Below are 21,691 nucleotides of genomic sequence, written 5' to 3' on the forward strand. Positions count from 1 at the left end.
ACCAAGTCCGTCGCCAAACGCCGGAGCTTCAGTGAATCCATGCCCAGGGAAACAAGGCGCTCAGAATATGGTAGGTGTCTGATGGAGGGTATGCGTTTGGTTGCACGTCTCTGGACAGATTCCAGGAGGTCAATGTTCTGTGCAAGATAGGGGTTCCAAACTGATGATGCGAATTCCAAGTGTGGTCGTACCATAGCTGTATACAGTTTTAAATAGATGGCTGGAGAGCGGCTAACAAAAGACCTGCTGAGTGATGCCAAGACACCCTCGGCCTTCCTGACAATCTTAGAGATATGCTTTGACCAACGCAAATCACTGCTGACAGTGATGCCTAGGTCACGCTCGCAAGAGGATTTCTTGATATCAGTGTTGTGGAGGGAGTTTTAGACTGCTTTTACTTAAGGCAATTAATGGAAGATTATTGTGTATTTGTGTGTTGATTTAGACACAGGTACAGCTGTGTGGTTAAGGAGTTTTATCATCATCATATCACCCTCGCCCACCACCACCACCATCACTACCATCATCATCATCATTAAGTTGGTGAGTTAGCAGAATTGTTAGCGGCATTTTGTCCTTCTTTACATTCTGAGTTCAAATTCTGCCAAGGTCGACTTTCCCTTTCATCCTTTCGGGGTCAATAAATTAAGTACCAGTTGCATACTGAGGTTGATGCAATTGACCAGTCCCCTACCCCAAAATTTCAGGCCTTGTGCTTATAGTAGAAAGGATTATTATTATTATTATTATTATTATTATTATTATTATTATTAAGGTGGTGAGCTGACAGAGAATCATTAGCATGCTGGACAAATGATTAGCGGTATTTCGCCCATCGCTACATTCTGAGTTCAAATTCCACTGAGGTCGACTTCGCCTTTTATCCTTTTGGGGGTCAATAAATTAAGTACCACTGAAACACTGGGGTCAATGTAATCAGTCCCCTCCCCCAAAATTTCAGGCCTTGTGCCTTTAGTAGAAAGGATTATTATTATTAGTATTATTGAAAGCAGTTGGTTCTGTATTGCAACGATAAATTTGTTGCAAAAATAGCTTAATTTTGATTATTAGTACAAACATAATAACCATACGTGTCATTACTACTTTTTGGAAAGACATTAATGCCACAACATCCTGTCTGCTGCCACTTTTGAGCTTCATGCATATCAAAGCTAATTGCCTCTGATGCTGACTTTTTATTTTGTGGTTCTTTCTCTACTACAGCTTTTTAAATAATTCTTACTTAAATTTTAAATGAGTGGCTGTGTGGTAAGTAGCTTGCTTACCAACCTCATGGTTCCGGGTTCAGCCCCACTGCATGGCACCTTGGGCAAGTATCTTCTACTATAGCCTTGGGCCGACCAAAGTCTTGCGAGTGAATTTGGTAGACAGAAACTGAAAGAAGCTCGTTGTATATATATATGTGTGTATGTGTGTTTGTGTTTGTCCCCCCCAACATCGCTTGACAACCGATGCGAGTGTGTTTATGTCCAAGTAGTACAGCATGTTGTTTCCAAATTTTTGGCTGAGTGATTTAGGTCATGGTGCTGTTTTTCTCACAGACAGTGCCCAACTGATCCTACTATACTGTGTAGTTGACAAAATTAAAAGCAAAAAATGTGCATGCGTGAAATTAAAAATATAAGATGGCAACAATTTACCCATCACACCCTGTATATATATGTCTACATATTTGTTTGTGTGTATATATAAATGATGGACTTTTGGTTTCTGTCTTGCAATTCTATTTTGGTCAGACCAGAATTACAGGAGAAGTGACTTGCTCAAGGTACCATGCAGTGGGACTGAACCCAAGACCACATGGTCGGGAAGCAAGCTTCTTAGAACCACACAATCACACCTGCACCCATGTATACATCTGTTAAATACACTTACAGAGCTCTGTTGGTTAGATTAGACTATTTGTGGCAGATGAGAGCAAGGAGTAAGAGAGAATAAGAAAGAAAGAAGGAAGGAAGAAAGGAAAGGAAGGAAGGAAGGAACCTTACTGCTCTCTTGAAACTGCATTTAATTTTCATTTGTCAGTTTTGAGTTAAAAGACATAAAAGAAAGCTTGTCTCTTTTTCTGCTCTCTCTCTCTCTCAACCAATATACAACAAGTAACTAAGTTGTCAGAAGATTTTTCTATAACCATCCTCAATGTTGAAATTTTGAAAGACAATCTCTGCTATTATACTTATACTTTTATTATACTTAACATTTATCTTCAATGCAAATCAAGATCACCTCATAGTAATGTTACTCAGTTGGAAATAATTTTTTTCTTCGGACGATTTTTATTTTTCCTTCCTTAATTCAGAAATGAATTGAATCTTATTTTGATTTTATCTATTGGAATACTCTCTCACCAGTTCCTTAAAAAAAACAAAGGAAATCAGAACTAACCTAGTCAAGTATGTCATATTTACTTGTGTATAAGTTGCACCCTTAATTTACAGTTAAATCTTTTTTCTGTTTTTTTTTCTTCTTTTCACTTGTTTCAATCATTTGAAGGGTTTTAATTAAACAAATAGACCACAGGACATACGATGGGCTTCTTTCAGTTTCTGTCTACCAAATCCACTTGTAAAGCTTTGGTTGGCCCGAAGCTACGCAAGGTGTGACACAGTGGTACTGAACCTGGAACCATGTGATTGGGAAGCAAGCATCTTACCACACAGCCATGCCTGCACCCATGTACAAATTTTTTTCCTTTCGTATTCAAACTTGATATCAGCTTTGCCCCATGTATAAGTTACAACCTAGTTTTTACAGTTAAAATTAAATATTAAAATGGTATGAATTATGCATAAGTAAATACAATAGTGAAATGAATTTTTAAATTCACTCTAAATTATTTAGATAACCATTAGGGAAAAACACCAAACTCAAAATCACATTTAATTAAACACTAAATTTTGTCCACTTTGAAAGACACATTTATATATTTTTTACATCTGTCTGTCTGTCTACATTACAGTAATTCCTCACCATATCGCAGCTCACCGATCACAGTTTATTATTTAAGCTTACATCGATTCCTCCATGGTGTTGTTTTGCATTTATAATAAAATAAATATATACAAATTATAAAAATAATAATAAAAATATACAGTACAGTACTGTTTCTACTTTGTGGATTTTCACCAATCAGAGGGGGTTTTGAAACGAACACCCACGATAGTTGAGGGATTACTGCATTTTCATTCAGTTTTTTCTTATTGGATAAAAAAAAAAAAGAAAACTATGTGCTTGGGTTTAAGACAATGATTAAATTGTTTGTGGTTTGGACATTTGGTCTTGTTTGGGTGTTTTGTTTTGGACATGATTCTTTGATATTGCTGGTAAGTAGCCATCATCCATCTACAAAAACTCATTGTCATCATCATCTAACATCCATTTTTCCATGCTTACATGGGTCAGGTGGAATTTGTTGGGGTAAATTTCCTATGACCAGATACCCTTCCTGTTGCCAACCCTCACCTTTTCCCAAACAAGGTTATATTTCCTCATGGCCAGATAAGCTTTTCATGGAAGACTGGAAACAAACAGCACCACTTGTATGACAGTGATGCTTGTTTACAACCATCAATGATGGCACGGCAAAAGTACAAACACATACACACTCATATAAAAGAACCCAGATGGGGTTTAAAATTTATGACAGGCCCTTTCAGTACAAGTTTATTTATGTATTCATAGATCACATCATAGCATGTAACCATTGCTGATACAATCTATAGTCTATGAAGACATCAATAAAATTCTACAAAAACAGCTGTTGTATATTATAAACCCCATTTGTGTTTCTTTATACCTACACATTAGATTTGGTACTTACATATTTGCAGTATCCTACCAGCAACTGATACCTTCATGGTTGTCTTACCTCACTGTGAACCTTATGTTATTGTACCTAGCCATTTCTGGCATCCTACATGTTGGTGTGCCTAGATTCTATTAAATCCTGTATCTATATATACACACACTTACACAATGGGCTTCTTTCACTTACTGTCTACCTAATCCACTTACAAGGCTTGGGTGGGCCCAGGGTTACAAAAGACTCTTTCCCAAGGTGCCACACAGTAGGACCAGACTCTTGTCCTTCATTCAGTTTCCATCTATCAATTTCTTTCATAAGGCTTTGATCAGCTTAGGGTTGTTGTACAAGACACCCAATATGCATTAGATATTTTGACAGAGAAAATTTTGCTTTTAATGTTCATAACAACTGGTTTATACCAGTTGGGTATGAATCATTGCAGAAACTAAAACATAGAAATTCAAATAGAAAAATATATGACACAGTTCTTAATTTTAAATACATTGTTGTGATCAAATATCAGAGGCTTCATACTTATAATCTACCAATTGAAAATTAAATGAAGCAAACGTTTTAATGAATCTGTATAATAGCTATGTTAAGGAAGATAAATCCATACTTTAACTAAATTTTCATTTTCTTTGACTCGCTCTTTTGTTTATGTGAATGAGATGTGTTTGTATTAATGAGGTTTGTTTCCAATATATTTTAATGTCTTTTTACTTTTGTGTGTATGTATAATATTCTAATATTAAGGTGGCGAGCTGGCAGAATCATTAGCACGCCGGGCGAAATGCTTAGCGGTATTTTGTCTGCCATTATGTTCTGAGTTCAAATTCCGCCGAGGTCAACTTTGCCTTTCGTCCTTTCGGGGGTTGATTAAATAAGTACCAGTTACGCACTGGGGTCGATATAATCAACTTCATCCGTTTTTCTGTCCTTGTTTGTCCTCTCTGTGTTTAGCCCCTTGTGGGTAGTAAAGAAATAGGTATTTCGTCTGTCTTTACGTTCTGAGTTCAAATTCCACTAAGGTCAACTTTACCTTTCATCATTTTGGGGTCGATAAAATAAATACCGGTTACGCACTGGGGTCGATGCAATCGACTTAATCCCTTTGTTTGTCCCCTCTGTGTTTTGCCCCTTGTGGGCAATAAAGAAATAAGTATTCTAATCTGTCTGTCTATCTCTGTGTTCTTCTATGCAAATGTGTTTGTGTGTTCAATGCTAAGTTGTTCATAACGTAAAGAGCACTGGTAACACAGTAGGGTGTGGTGTTGACTCATAAACACAATATACTTTATCGTATATTAGGTGTTGCATAATGAAATTCCATGTGCTCACAAGTCTTTAATATTAAGTCTTTCATTGGCAAAAAGGCCATTGGCACAACAGGTCAGGTGCCAAAATGATCACACCAAATGGATGGCACCAAAACAAATGCACTGTAATCCCTTTCCAAAGGTCCTGAGTTTTATGGTAGCAACCTAATTTTATATTAAAATCCCGTTTTTTGTAGTTGTGCTCCAGCTGGACAATAACATTGGAAAATCCAACCTAAATTATGAAGTGAATTAGTTGCTTAGTAATTGCTTTATCTTACCATTTTATCTTTTACATGTTTCAGTCATTGGTCTGTGACCATGCTGGGGCACTGCTCTGAAGAGTTTAGTCAAATTAACCTCAGTACTTATTTTTTTAAAGTCTGGCAGTTAATCTATCAGTCTCATTTGCTGCTCTGCAACGATGTGATTTCAGGTTCAGTTCCACAGTGTGGCACCTTGGACAAGTGTCTTCTACTATAGCTCCAGGTTGATCAATGCTTTGTGAGTGAAATTGGTCAACAAAAAACATGTGGAAGCCCATCACTCATATATACGTTTGTATCTTTGTGTTTGTCCCCTACCACTACTTCACAAGTGTTGGTTTGTTTACATCCCTGTAACTTAGTGATTCAGCAAACAAGACCAATGGACATGTAAAGCACCCAGTACACTCTGTAGAGTGGTTGGTGATAGGAAGGGCATCCAGTCATAGAAACCATGCCAAAACAAACAACTGAAGCCTAGATAACACTCTGGCTGGCCATCTCCTGTCAAACCATCCAACCTATGCCAGCATGGAAAATGGATGTTAAATGATGATGATAACGACAACTGACAGCATGGAGAGTGTAGAAGCCTTATATGCCATCTAAGAGGCATGAAGTACAAAGAAGAACAGACAGTCAATCATTGAATAACATTCTTTTAGAACAGGAAATAAACCTCAATTGTGCCTTATTTATTCACATATATTTATTCTATCCTCTAGTACCATTCCTATAATGTGTTTCTCTTCTAAATTTGCAGGCAGTCCAAGTTACCCTTGATGAAGACTACATATGGTGCATGGATGATCTATTTCCTATATTTCAATATGTGGTTGTGAGATCCAAGATTCGACATTTAGGAGCTGAGATACATTTGATTGATGACTTGATGGAACAACACTTGGAATATGGAGAATTGGGTATCATGTTTACAACACTCAAGGTAACACACCCTTCATTAGTAAGCTGTATATTCATTAGTTCACTGAAGGTTTTATTAGTAAACTATGTTCATTTTAATTAATAACAGAAATGCAAATATCTACAATAATAAAAAAAATGAAGCAACTACTTTCTAACTGTAGAACTAGAAGCAAATAAAGCTATAATTAGCATGTAAATATTGGGTTAAAAAACACATAGGACAGAAAGAGTCACATGTTATCCATGGGACTTGAACCCACATCTGTGAAAAAGACAGATGTTTTACCATTGAACCAAAGCATTCATTCGAATTTATTCATTTTATATGTTTTGTTTTTACCAGTGAGAATTGCAGGTTAGTTATGTCATAAGAATTTGGAAATTTCAATGTAATAATTCATTTTTAACTTGAAGTAGAGAAAGCTACAAATAATAGCAATAATAGATATTGAATTATAAAACCCTTTTGAGATTTCTGTTTGTTTTTACCTTAAATATACTGATACCATTTTTTCTCATTGGTTTTTCAGGCATGTTATTTTCAAATACAGCATGAAAAGATGCCAGGTTGAAAAGCAGCAATTCTGATGAATACTAAAACTAAATTAATACAGTGTTTAAACTGACAAGACTGAAAAGAGGTTGCTGACATCTAATACACAAACACACACACACACACATATATACACTTGCACATACACACATATTGAACCTAAAGCAGCCTATTTTAATTTTGTTTGTAAAAATTGATAGCTAAATCTTTCAGCTTTTGCTGACGTTGCTACCTCGCTATCTTGTGGAGAAAGACCGTTCTTCTTTCACATTAACATAAATTCTCTTCCAGTCATTCGTGTATATTGTTGTTAATCAACAGTTGGCAATTATTTCTGAAATATTCAGACCCTCCCCCAAAAAGTTTTACAAAAAAATTATTACTATTTTGACAGAATTTAACTTCATAGAAGACATTACTCTTGTGGGATTTTTTTCTTTTTGTTCTTGTGTCTTCTAAAGTCTATACCTCAGCTATTATCAAACCTTTGTCCACTTATAATGGTAGTCTTCCTGGTCTGTAACATTTGTGAAAAGAAAATCAAAGAAAATTCTAACAATCCTTAGGATTTGAGGAGTTATCAAACCAGCCATATTGGTATTATAAATCTTTTAAATCCAGTTAATTAACAGCTGTTTCTAATTACTAAAAGTAATTAATTTATATAAATTATATGATTTTTAGTCTGACTAACAGGCATTATATGAAAAAAAACCCCACCTTAACTCTGCTCCAAGCTAACTTGCTGCCACATTAAAATTGATAAATATATATATATATATATATATATATATATATGCTGTAATCTGTTTGCATATTTTTGTAATTCTAATTCCATAAATGTTTCTCTGAAATAAATACTTCCTTCATCAACTAAGGAACACCCATGTAGATATCAACTATAATTTCTCATTTTGTGTTAATTTCATTCTCTAAAAACTTATTTATTTGAGATCATTTAAAACTATTCACTTCGGTTTTTCTTTCACAATGCATAAAATCCTTTCTCTACATCATCCATCCATTGCTCAATAAAATGAAATGAAAAAAATGTTATGTGTTCTTGTTTTATTCATCATCATCATCATCATTTAACGTCCATTTTCCGTGCTAGCACAGGTTGGACGGTTCGACCGGTGTCTGGGAAGCCAGGAGACTGCACCAGGATCCAGTCTGATCTAGCAGGGTTTTTACAGTTGGATGCCCTTCCTAACGCCAACTACTCCGTGAGTGTAGTGGGTGCTTTTTACGTGCCACCGGCACAGGTGCCAGGGGAGGCTGACAGCGGCCATGATCAGTTGATGCTTTTTACGTGCCACCGGCACAGTAGCCAGTCAAGGAAGCACTGGCATCGGCCACGTTTGGATGGTACTTTTTACGTGCCGCCGGCACAGGTATCACAACCACAATTTCCATATGATATTTATTTTGATGTTGATGTACTTGACTCAATAGAACTCCTCAAGAACAGCAGGTCACCCTACGATCCAAGGTAAGCACAGCAGGTCGTTCTGCAATCCAAGGTACTTTGGATGGGCTGGGCTATGCGAAACTGGTGCAGGAAGCAGCCATGAACTCATTATTTGTCAGGTCTTTGCAGTCACAGCATATCTCCAGAGATCTTGGTCTTTCGTCATTGCCTCTGTGAGGCCCAACGTTCGAAGGTCATGCTTGACTACCTCATCCCATGTCTTCCTGGGTCTACCTCTCACCCGGATACCTTGAACTGTTTGGGAGTGGCACTTCTTCACACATCTCTCCTCATCCATCCGCAGTATATAACCATACCAGCGTAAACGTCTCTCTTGCACACCACATCTGATGCTTCTTGTGTCCAGCATTTCTCTTAGGGCGCTTACACTCTGTTGTATGTGCACACTGACATTACACATCCAGCAGATCATGCAAGCTTCATTTCTTTCAAGCCTACAGATGTCCTCTGCAGTGACTGTCCATGTTTCATTACCGAGAAGCATAGCAGTTCGCATACGTGCATCATACAATCTAGCCCTTCATGTGTGTGTATGTGAGCATAATATATTTATAAATATGCTTATGTGTACCCCACCATCATACATTCTGAACCAAAATAGCACTGGAATCATCTAGCTTTCTATGGCTATAAGTCCTCAGCATCAACTGGAGTTAATTCAGTCCATTAAACTCCATCACCTCCTCTCCAATATTTTTAAGACTAGTGTCCCAAAAACATGTACCGAGAGTGATAAAAGTTAAACATCCAGTCAACATCATGGTGTCTGCACTAATCATTAGTGATGGCGACGTTATGCTTCCATTCATCTTCTCACACAGCCTCAGACTCAACACAGAGGCTTACATCAAGTGCCTGCAGGAGGTAGTGCTGCCCTGGGTCAAGAAGGTGACTGCTGACCCTGTGACTGGTAACAGAACTCTTGCACCATGCCGCACAGGCAGAACCCAGTCATGGCTGTCAGACAATTTTTGTGACCACATCACACCTAACTCACCAGACTGCAACCGCAACCCCCTTGATTATTATGTGTGGGGTGCAGTTGAACAAGAGACCAACAAAACTCCTTGTAACACCAAAGATGAACTGAAGGCAAGGATTATGGCAGCATTCACCAACTTAAACAACGAAAGAGTTGCAGGAGATTCCAAAGTCGTCTGAAGGCCATGGTTGAAGCCAATAGCAATTTTATTGAATAAATTTACTTTTAGTATTTCAAGATATTTTTATGTAATTTTGGTAAATATATGTTAAAATGAGATGTCTTTTTTATTTTCATTTTTGCTTAACTTAGACGACAATATATTCATCGCACCCTGTATATCATTAGATAATATTCTAAGTATAATTAAATTGATTTATTTTCTTTCTTCTACTTACCATCTTTTTGGGCATATAAGTCAACGTAGTATGTAGCATAAACATTCAAACATTGTCACTAGCTTTCCAAATTCTGCTGCATTTCACATAGAAGTTTTGGTCCTTGGCTTACGTTTTTTTGCTAAATTTTGGTCTGAAAAATTCAACTCGTATACTTAAATATACAGTAAATTTCTGAAATATGGAATTGTATTTAAGTAAAACAGCACTAAATACATTAGTAGAAAATATGTGATGTTTTATTTACAATTAATTATTTTCAAGTAATGAAAATATAGTTTCTATTTTTTCTCCCCTTCTTTCTGTTTCGCAGACCTGGCAAATTGCTGGAAACAAGTTAAGGATTATTTTACATTTAAAAAGAAATTAAATGCATCAAAAATCACTTTGCTTTACAAAATAAACTAAACTCAGACAATGCCTTCTCTCTTCATTATCAAATGATGCTTACCATTTTTGATGGCATATAACACATACTTATTTAAAAAAAAAAAAGTTTCAAACAAATTACCCAGGGTCCAATATGCTAATTTGGGCCTATATTACATGCTTTAATCCTTTAACATGCTGATTACTCTGTCTAAATGTAACAGTTATTTGTTCTCATTGTTTTGAATGAATCGTGCATTATTTTGAAGCTTTGAGATTTTGATGAGGTGATTGTATATTTTTAGAATGACATTGCAGGATGGGTGTGAGAGGTCAGATTTTGATAGCTTGAATGTAGTTTATTTAGGCCAGATATGGCGAGTTTAAATGTACTTAATGCACTAAAAATTGTTTCTCCCTAAATATACTCTTTACTCTTTTACTTGTTTCAGTCATTTGATTGCAGCCATGCTGGAGCACTGCCTTTAGTCGAGCAAATCGACCCCAGGACTTATTCTTTGTAAGCCTAGTACTTATTCTATTGGTCTCTTTTGCCGAACTGTTAAGTTACGGGGACGTAAACACACCAGCATTGGTTGACAAGCGATGTTGGGGAAAAAAACACAGACATACAAACACAGACATACAAACACACACACACACACACACATATATATATATATATATATATACACACGATGGGTGTCTTTCAGTTTCTGTCTACCAAATCCATTCACAAGGCTTTCGTTGACCTAAGGCTATAGTAGAAGACACTTGCCCAAGGTGCCACGCAGTGGGACTGAACCCGGAACCATGTGGTTCATAAGCAAGCTACATGCTGAAATTAGAATGTGTCTAATATCCCCATGTGTTTTTTATACCATCAAATGCAGTAGATATGAGAATAGACCAGTATTTCTTAATCTAAGAACATATTGTAGACCAAACAAAAAATTACTGACAAAGCTGAGAATGTTAAAAAAATTGTTAGAAGTAAAAAATTTAGAAAAAAAAAATCACAGAAAAAACTACTACTTACCTTGTTTTATTAATCATACTTCATTTTCATCCTTTTAACGTCCACTTTTTCATGCTTGCAGAATTTATTGAAGCAGATTTTCTCTAAAGATTTTGTTTGGGGACAATTATAGGTTAGCAACAGGAAGAGCATCCAGCTGCAGAAAAATCTGCCTCAACAAATTCTGTCAGACCCATGAAAGTATGGACATTAAAAACTATTATTGAGAGAATAGCAAATGCCATCTAAGTGACACTGGGGTACAAATATATGAAGCCCATAATACCCATCATGGCCACCCATGATAAAACTTATTATTATTATTATTCAGTAACCTTATTTTTATCACATGCTTTCACTGCACTACTGAGCGCAGCTCTGTGTGCCTTGGGTATGTGCTGTGGTTTGTTGTGATGCTCTTATTTTTACTGTATTTAAAGTGTTTTATACAGGATGTGTGCGGTGCCTAATAGTGTTATGTCCTGGTGTTTTTGCTATGTATTTGTCTGAATATTTTTTTATCATTTCTAATGTGTCTATTATTATTATTATTATTATTATTATTATTGAGTGAGAGTGCATGGGGTAAAATATACGAAGCCCAGTATTCCCATCATGACTACCCGTCTGGTAAGGTACATGCATCACAACCATATGTGCACGACATGGTGATCTCATATCAAGATGAAACAGCACATGACCTTGCAGGTAGAGCCCAGTTAGAATTTTCTTTTGGTCGAGTAGCCCATCCCATTTAAAAGGTCCCTGAATAAGGATTGTTTAAGGATGCTGAACGAACTGCCCATGTTTTCAAAGGTGAATTATTCAAACCTCTAAGAATTCCTTTCAACACATGGCTATGATGCTCCCCAACTACTTCTGCTCGTAATCAGAGATGCATATATCGTCAGCCACTAAGGGACATGGTCAACTGGTTATGGTCAAACAACTGACAGGCAAATCTGTGGTATTGAGCAGAATATTTGCTGTAGCCCTTTATTATTATTATTATTATGATGATGATGATGATGAAAAGGATACTACTACCATAGGTCTGTTGTAGAGAACAAAGCCATTAGTATCTTCCAAAGCTACTTTGGCTACTTTTTCATTTGGAAGCGTTATAAAAGCCTGTCCTCGAATCCGTCCTTCTTGCATGAGTCTGATGTAAAACCTGAAATCAATTGAGATGTAAAGTTTGCAATCAAATGAAACATCTAAGGTTTGAGAGAGTAGATAGCAGACAATCCACAATGATAAATTCCATCCTAATCATTTGAATTTTTTTGTTACCATTCACAAAATTCTTTCAAACATAACATCTCAGTTCTCACCTCTTTTATTGTCTTCATAATAGGTTCTGCTCTCCAAGACTTTCTGGTTACATTTCATCTCTCATTTCAACAACTGATATCTTTTATCTTCTACTTGTTTTACTTATTTCAATCATTAGACCGTGGCCATACTGGGGCACTGCCTTAAACTTTTAGTTGAACGAATCAACTTCAGGGCTTATTTTTTTTTAAAGCCTGGTACTTGTTCCATTGGTCTCTTTTGCTAAACTGCTAAGTTACTGAGATGTAAACACACCAACACCAGTTGTCAAGCAGTCGTGGGGGACAGACACAGACACACACATATAAGCATTTATATATCAGTTTCTATCTTATTTTTTTATTGCCCACAAGGGGCTAAACATAGAGCGGACAAACAAGGACAGACAAAAGGATTAAGCTGATTACATCGACCCCAGTGTGTAACTGGTACTTATTTAATCGACCCCGAAAGGATGAAAGGCAAAGTCGACCTCGGCGGAATTTGAACTTAGAATGTAGCGGCAAACGAAATACCGCTAAGCATTTCGCTCGGCGCGCCAACGTTTCTGCCAGCTTGCTGCTTTTATCAGTTTCTATCTACCAAATCTATCACAATGCCTGGGGCTATACTAGAAGACACTTGCTCAAGGAGCCATGCAGTGAAGCTGAATCCAAAACCACATCTCTCTCTCTCTCTCTCTTTGATGCTGTATGAGTGAGTGAGATTACAACCCTCCCCACTGAACAGGACACCAGTCCATCACAGGGTTAACGTCCTGGCTATTGCAGGATTTCTCATTTACGGCCAAGTGGACTGAAGCAACATGAAATTAAGTGTTCTACTCAAAATTACAATGGACTGTCTAGTCCAAGAATTGAAACCACACTCTTACGATTATGTTTAATACTCAACCTTATTTGGTCTTATTGTTAATTTCAGTAGAATAAACTAGAGCGAGAGAACATGTTAAGAATTAAGGATTCAGTTTTAGACAATTATTTCAGTAATACTTACATGTTCCTTTCATCTTCATTTTTGGAATTGATGTAGAAACCAAATATCTTCCACAAGTCCTGAAAGAGGGAAAAGAAATGGTTTTGTTATTTTATTCATCATCGTCATCATCATCATTCAATGTCCACTTTTCCATGCTTGTATTGGTTAAACAAGGTTTATTGAAGCAGAGTTTTTTTATTATAGCTGGATGCCCTTCTTGCCACCAACTCTTACCTGTTTCTAAGCAAGGTGTTATTTTTCCATAGCTAGACATCTTATTCACAGAAGACAGGAAACAAACAACCTCGCTTGTATGATGATCGTGTTCTGCTCATTTACAACCATCAGGTGATGTCTAGACAAAGGTACACACACACACACGCGCGCACATATGCCTGGCTTCTTTCAGTTTCATCATCATCATCGTTTAACGTCCGCTTTCCATGCTAGCATGGGTTGGACAATTTGACTGAGGACTGGTGAACCAGATGGCTGCACCAGGCTCCAGTCTGATCTGGCAGAGTTTCTACAGCTGGATGCCCTTTCTAATGCCAACCACTCTGAGAGTGTAGTGGGTGCTTTTACGTGCCACCAGCACGAGGCTGGTCAGGTGGTACTGGCAACGGTCACGCCCAAATGGTGTTTATTACGTGCCACCTGCACAGGAACCAGTCCAGCAGCACAGGCAACAACCTCGCTCGAATGTTTTTTCATGTGCTATCAGCACAAGTGCCAGTAAGGCACGGAAGCCAGTTAGCTGCTCTGGCAACGATCACGCTCGGATGGTGCTCTTAGTGCTCCACTAGCACAGATGCCAGTCATCAAATTTAATTTCGCACAAGACATTGGTCAGCCCAGGGCTACAGAAGAGCACATTTGTTCAAGATGCTGTGCTGTGGAACTGAACCTAAAATCACGTGGTTGCAAAGCATGCTTCTTCACCACACAGTCATGCTTGCACCTAAATACATTTCTATAAAAAAGTAATATAATACTCAATACGCAAACTTTTACTTATATTAATACTGGCAAAGGGAAAAACGAAATAAAAAAAATATAGAAATAGTAAACTTACATCCTCAGTGACATGTCTGGAAAGATTTTTTATATAAAGTCGACTTGATGGTTCACCAGGTTGATAATTTTTGAAGACTGAAAGTTCTTTCATGTCTGTAATTAAAATAATTAAATATCAAAATGGTGTGTTATAATACTATTCCACAAATACAAACAGCTATACCAACAATCCAACATACCTTCATCATCAGCTGCCCCACGGATATCATTATGGTTTTGACACCTGGGCAGTACCATTCAATTCGTTAGGAAGGGCATCTAGCTGTAGAAACCTTGCTAGATCAGATTGGAGCCTGGTGCAACCTCCTGGCTTGCCAGTTTTCAATCAAACCGTCCACCCCATGGAAAGCAGATATTGAACGATGATGATGAAACACAAACACACACTCATATATATATATATATATATATATATATATATATAGTTTCTGTCTACCACATCCACTCACAAGGCTTTGGTTGGCCCACAGCTATAGTAGAAGACATTTGCCCATGGTGCTGCACAGTGGGACTGAACCCAGAACAATGTGGTTGGGAAGCAAGCTTCTTAAACACACAACTACCCCTGTGCCTACAGTCTTAAAGAAAAAACCGGAGAACACATTGGAAAAATAGTTACAGCTGAATGCATTTGGCCACAGGTATACTCAACAGAAGCCGAGTTTTTGTATTTAGTCAGAGTAGGAAAGGTAGGGTCCGTGATCTACTTCAGGGCCTCTGAAACTGATGAGCGGAAGGGAAAAGAATGTGGAGTCAGCTTGAATCCTTACAATAAGGTACTCAAGGGCCAGGTGGTGGTATTTAATCAGGGACAGATCAGCTTTGAAACTGGCCATATCTGGCCAAAATATTCTACCTGTTTTATGTTCAGACCAGACAGATCCAGCCTCCCACACCTATCTTACAAAGTGATTCTGAAAATAAGCAATCACATCATTGAAATCCCAAAGCTACAAGTTAATATATGATTAATTCAAAATCAATGTGAATAAATAAGCATTTCATGCTGAAAGAGGAATCTGAATGCTAATGGGTTAAGTCATCCAAGAACAGCAATGGTTTCTTCAATGAGCTTCTCTACAGTTTCCATCACCATTATTGTTTTAATGTCCATTTTACCATGCTTGTATGGGTCAGACAGAATTTGTTGAGGCAGATTTTCTATGGCCAAATTTCACTCACGAGTCTTTGACTGGTCCATCACAATGAAACTAGAGCTAAACACCAACATCTTCATGGAAAACAACTTGAATATTAAGACACATTATATTTCATGTTTTGAGTTATAAGTTATCAAAGACAAAACTCTTTGGCTTTCTTTTATGTAATGAATTCAATGAATTGACTATATAAAAAAAATGACTAAATCTGTTATGAAACACTAAAAACCCTTACCTTTCGATGATATCCTTCCTTGTCGGAGTTTCTCAGTTGATACAAACTGAATGTTTTTGAATTTATCATCTTCTTCTTCTTCCACAGGTAAATTAGGCTGAAAATAAAAATACAGGTATCGAAGGTAAAAGGGGAAAAAAGCAAAGATCTTTCTATATATTTATATAGATAATCATCATTATCATGGGTCAGACAGAACTTACTGATGCAGATTTTCTATGGCTGGATGCCTTTCCTGTTGCCAACCCCCACCAGTTTCCAAGCAAGGTAATATTTCCCCATGACCAGTTATGTTTATGCAGAATATTGGAAATGAATGACATTGATTTACAACAATCATACAATGTCAAGACAAGGAGAAACAAACATACACTCACGTATATACATCATCATCTAACGTCCACTTTCCATGCTGGCATGGGTTGGACAGTTTGACTGGAACTAGTAAGCTGGAGAGCTGTACCAGGTTCCAGTCTGATTTTGCATGGCTTCTACAGCTGGATGCCCTTCATAATGCCAACCACTCCAAGAGTGTAATGGGTGCATTTTGTGTGCCATTTACATCAGTGCTTCTCAAACCATCTGATGTGGTGTACTGGCAGTTTTTTTTTCCAATGTGCCAGGTAACCGGTAATATTTCTTAGTAATATCAATTTACACCAGAAACAATATATAAACACCTTCCAGGCTGCAACAGTTTTTTTTTCAGCACATGGTCTCAGATCAAGTCACTTGCTATGCAAGTATATCTCCATAATATATATAATGAATATAATAAAAGTTGACAATTTTTAAAATCTTATATTCATTTTGTAAACAAATAATACAATATCACATAAGCTGATAAGTTGCTTACTGCAGTGCATAAGGCAAAATCATTAAAATTCTGCTATCGTTTCTTTCTTTTCTGGAAACTTGCCGCATACTGGCTCACGAACCGGCACTGGTCCGCAGACCACCTCTTGGAGTAGCACCCTTTTACATGACACTGACAACAGCCACAACTATAATTTCATTCGGTTTGATGAGTCTTCTCAAGCACAACATATCGCCAAAGTCTCGGTCATAGACTCATTTCAGTTTCTGTCTATCAAGGTTTTGGTTGGCCTGGAGCTCTAGTAAAAGACACTTGCCCAAGATGCCATCAGGTGGAACTGAACCCAAAACCACGTGGTTGGGAAGCAAACTTCTGAACCACACATCTATACCTGCACCTAAATAATAATAATATATTTTCAAAAGGTTCAAAATGATGATGATGATGATGATGATGATAACTCCACTGTCTCCATTTGCTTCCCTTGTTTCTTTATTATAGCAATTGTCAATTGTCCAACATATGTAAATCTATAAAACAATTTCGGTCCAAATATAAGAGGGAAAAACTATTCATGAGGAAAGTAGCTCATAAAAAGGACCCATGCTGGCACCACATACAAAATACCCAGTACACTCTGTAAAGTGGTTGGTATTAGGAAGGGCATCTGGCCACAAAAGCCATGCCAAAACACACGAATGGAGCCAGGTGCAGCCCTCCAGCTTACTAACTCCTGTAAAACCGTCCAAGTCATGCCAGCATACAGAACGGACAGTAGATAATGATGATGACTATGGACTACAAAGAAATTGGTGATATGCAGAAACACAGATAACAAATGGCGGATGAAGAAAACAAATAGGCAAAAGAGAAAAAAATAAGAATAAAAAATATGAAGAAAAATATTTACCTTTTCTAAAGGCGCAATCTTACCAAAACCTGAAGAATTCTGTTCCAGGTCTGTAGGTTCATTTGTTTTAAGTGTCTCTGATACAAAAGAAATAGTAATTTTAAATAATGTAGCAAAATGCAGATAAAACATCAAAAACAAGAGAAACATAGTAACAGAATTACTTAATGATAAAGTTGGATCATCAAAATCACAGACTCTAAGAATATTACATCTTCAAGTTTCCTAACCATTTGGTCTTGGGATTCACTCACACTGTGTGGCACCTTGGGCAAGTGTCTTCTACTATAGCCCCAGGCTGATGAAGGCCTTGTGAATGGCTTTGGTAGATGGAAACTGAAAGAAGCCTGCTGTGTGTGTATGTGTGTGAGTGCATGAATATATCCTTGTCTTGGCATCATGCGATGGTTGTAAATTAGCCTCTCCATCATACAAGTGATGTTGTCCATTGAAAACATTTCTGGCCATGGATAAATACTACCTTACTTGGAAACCAGTGGAAGTTGGTAACAGGGAAGGGCATTTGGCCATAGAAAATGAGCCTCATCAAATTCAGTCTGACCCATGCCAGCAACTAAAAGTGGACATTAAATGATGATGGAATTTGCCATATGCAAGCTGGTTTAGCTCTGTGTCATCATCACCATTTAACGCACACCTTTCATGTTGGCATGGGCTGGATGGATTGGCAGGATCAGACAAGCGCTGAAAAAGTGCATCATGTTCCAGTTGCCTTCTTTGACATTGTTTCTAAAATTCGACATTGTTCTAATTCCAGCCATTTTAAAAAGCTGGCTGAGTGTTTTTTTACCGTGATACCAGGACTAACAAGTCCCCTTAACTGAATGAGAATGTAATAGAGAGGGAAGCAGTTTTATGCTAGGTGTTGAGAAGTTAAAGTATGATAGAAGAGACAAAGTTTATTGGTTGCAGAGACGAAACACAGCAACCCTGCAAGGCAGTGAGCCCATGGAATCGTTACTGCACCAGGCAAAATGCTTAACAGCATTTCATCTGTCTTTACATTCTGAACTGAAATTCCACTGAGGGCGACATTGCTTTTCATTCTTTTGAGGGTTAATAAAGTAAGTACCAGATGAGCACAGGGGTCGATGTAATTGACTTACTTCCTCCTCTCAAATTGCTGGCTTTGTGCCAAAATTTGAAACCAATTATATAAGGGTGGGTGAGAGTAATTGGAAACAGATAAAAATGGCAGTACTAAAGTACCAGAGCAGACACTCAAGGAATAGCAAGGTGAATACAAGAGGGAGTAGGAACCTAAGAACAGGAAAAGTAGATAAAGGCTGCAAGAGCGGGGGTAGGGGGTTAGGATGAATGTAGTGAATGGTGAACTAGGGTGAAGGAGTGGATGGTGGTAAATATAATGAATGGATGTCAAGAGAATCGGCTCAGGGGAGAGGAGGTGATGACAGTCAGTAGAGAAAGGGTGAAATGTAGCAAATTACTAATAGCACAGTAAATAGGGGAAGGATGAGAGATAGGGAGGTGATGGGTGGAGGAGGATGGGTAAAGATTACAAGAGTGTGGGGGGAGGGGAGTGAAAGATATCTAGTGATGGGGGTGAAAGTGGTTACATAAGGGTGGATGTAGTGAACGGCAAACAAAGTTGGTGGGGATGGTTGATGATTGAGACAGTGTTCAGAATACGGTATGGATGTCAATAGGAAGTGGTTCAAAGGAAGAAGGAGAAATAATTGCTGGTAAAGGAATGAAGATCAATGGACAGAAAGCAGTCTTGTGATTTACTTTGTCTTTGGTGACAATGAAACTTTGTAAAAGAATGGTTTATTGTCAAAAGGTCAAGCAACATTATGTCTACCTGTATCCATATTTGTTGTTAAGTCCCCAGAAGGTTCTTCAACAGCAACTGTGTCAGGTAACTTGATGGAGATTTTCTTTGATTGTAGATTTGCCTGGTCAAAAACATCACGAGCAGAATACGCAGGTAGGGTTGAGGGTAATTTAATAGATTCTGTCATACTCTGCTTCAAAGCATTCCAGTCTTGTTTTAGCTTCTTCCTCTTCTTTAGAACTCGCTTTCTTGAGGGCTCCACTGCATGAGTTAGTCTGTAAAGAAACAACCGGAAAGATGTTGCAAAATTGGTTTCATACTATTGTAATAGTCAACTATTTGATTCAATAGAGTTATAGAAATAGCTACAATAGGTATGGGTCTAGTAAAGACATGACGAAATTAAAAGAATAATTATTGCTAAAACCGTACTTCATAATGATGTAAAGCAAGAATTTGCTTACATAAGCATTTCAGGCGTCGAACTACGGGGATATGCAAGAGTGTTTGTACATGTATTAGGTATGATAAAATATACAAATAGGCTATGAGTAAATCATCATCATCATAACACTCATTGTCCATGTTGGACAGTTTGACTAGGCTGGCATGCTGGAAGGCTGCGCCAGACTCCAGTCTGATTTGGCATAGCTTTCTATGGCTGGACACCCTTCTTAATGCCAACCACTTTGAGAGTGTAACGGGTGCCTTTATGTGCCACCGGCACAGGTGCCATTTGTGTGACACCTGGGTGCATCTATGTGCTACCGGCATGGGTGCCACTTTGCTTGACACCAGTATCTGCTATGACTGCCATTTTGCTCGCCTTGATGAGTCTTATTCTCAAGCATGACATAATGCCAAAGGTCTCGGTCATTGCCTCCATGAGGCCCGACAATCAAAAGGAACTCAGCCACTTTGCCTCTATGAAGCCATAAAAAGGAAAAAAGTGGACCATTATGAAAACAAGTTGCTGATCCTTAACCCAAAGTAAAGTACTTCAGGCCATCATCATCATCATTGTTGTTTAACATCCATTTTCCATGCTGGCATAGGTTGGACTTCATAAACTGAGAATACTAGAAGAATAAGCTGGACTTCATAAACTGAGAATACTAGAAGAATAAGCTGGACTTCATAAACTGAGAATACTAGAAGAATAAGACTAAGTACTCAGAGTAACATAAACAAATAAAGGTTTATCAATTATTATACAACATAAATCCTTGATTTATTAAAATCATCACAGCCTCTAGAGGGTATGTCATAATTACCAAATTGCAATTAAGAGTAATTCTCATGAGGAGGGGAGATAATCTCAAGAATCAAGATCTGTCCGAAGTCAATGTGCCACTAAGGAAAAGGACAAGCTTGCTGTCTGGAGATAAGAGGACACCATGGACACATGTCTCTGGCTCAATGGGCATCATCAACATGGCAATTGTCCAACCTTATCTCCAGTAGATGAAAGGACTTATACAAAAATAACACATTTATGGCCTGGGTATTTTACATAAATTAAACAAAATGAGTTATTAGAGTAAAATGGATAAGATGAACATTAAATAATAACAATGATGCATTATATTGGAACAAAGCCACAATTTTACAGAGTTAATCATTTGTAGTTAATTCAAAGTGATTGCCAGTACACAAGTAAAAATAATTTTGTTGATCTTTCATGGTGGTGATGATGATGATGAACAATAATGACAGCAATGACACTGAAGATGATTACAACAATAAAGACAACAACCATAATAAATAAAAAAGACCAAACCTTTGGCCTTCAGAATCTGATTCTAACTCAGATTCTTCAGTTGTTGAAACTTCCATTTCTTCCATACTTAAATTATCTGTCTCTTGGGGTCCACTGTCATTTGGCTGAAAATCATAACATACACCTGTAAAGTCTGTGATATTTATATTAAGTTAATTTTATAGTGCAAAACATTTTATATGAACTTAAGTTAATTATAACAAGTTGGGAAGGCACATGGCTCAGTGGTTAGCACGTCGACCTTACGATCATGAAGTTGTGAGTTCGAATCCTGGACCAGGCTGCGTGTTGTGTTCTTGAGCAAGACACTTTATTTCACGTTACTCCAGTTCACTCAGTTGTAGAAATGAGTTGTGATGTCACAGGTGCCAAGCTGTATCGGCCTTTGCCTTTCCCTTGGATAACATTGGTGGTGTGGAGAGGGGAGGCCGGG

General features: G+C 37.6%; 2 protein-coding genes across 7 annotated transcripts in view; one reads left to right on the forward strand and one right to left on the reverse strand.

Annotated features, from left to right (window-relative positions):
* Window positions 1–7,662, forward strand: part of LOC115214897 (alsin) — a 138,441-nt gene extending 130,779 nt beyond the window's left edge. For all 4 annotated transcript variants that reach the window (XM_036505223.1, XM_036505222.1, XM_029783932.2 and 1 more), the window contains 2 exons: window positions 6,175–6,357; window positions 6,869–7,662. In XM_036505223.1, coding sequence (XP_036361116.1) covers window positions 6,175–6,357; window positions 6,869–6,910 — 225 coding nt within the window. In that variant the 3' untranslated portion in view covers window positions 6,911–7,662. The remainder of the gene's footprint in view (window positions 1–6,174; window positions 6,358–6,868) is intronic.
* Window positions 7,663–9,976: 2,314 nt separating this feature from the next.
* LOC115215050 (RNA-binding region-containing protein 3) overlaps window positions 9,977–21,691 on the reverse strand; it is a 29,566-nt gene continuing 17,851 nt past the window's right edge. For all 3 annotated transcript variants that reach the window (XM_029784188.2, XM_029784190.2, XM_036505225.1), the window contains exons 8-15: window positions 21,259–21,362; window positions 19,506–19,753; window positions 17,663–17,739; window positions 15,936–16,032; window positions 14,539–14,633; window positions 13,482–13,540; window positions 12,192–12,324; window positions 9,977–10,089 (exon numbers count right to left, since the gene is read on the reverse strand). In XM_029784188.2, coding sequence (XP_029640048.1) covers window positions 10,045–10,089; window positions 12,192–12,324; window positions 13,482–13,540; window positions 14,539–14,633; window positions 15,936–16,032; window positions 17,663–17,739; window positions 19,506–19,753; window positions 21,259–21,362 — 858 coding nt within the window. In that variant the 3' untranslated portion in view covers window positions 9,977–10,044. The remainder of the gene's footprint in view (window positions 10,090–12,191; window positions 12,325–13,481; window positions 13,541–14,538; window positions 14,634–15,935; window positions 16,033–17,662; window positions 17,740–19,505; window positions 19,754–21,258; window positions 21,363–21,691) is intronic.

This window comes from Octopus sinensis, linkage group LG8 (assembly GCF_006345805.1).
Source record: "Octopus sinensis linkage group LG8, ASM634580v1, whole genome shotgun sequence".
Classification (NCBI taxonomy): domain Eukaryota; kingdom Metazoa; phylum Mollusca; class Cephalopoda; order Octopoda; family Octopodidae; genus Octopus; species Octopus sinensis.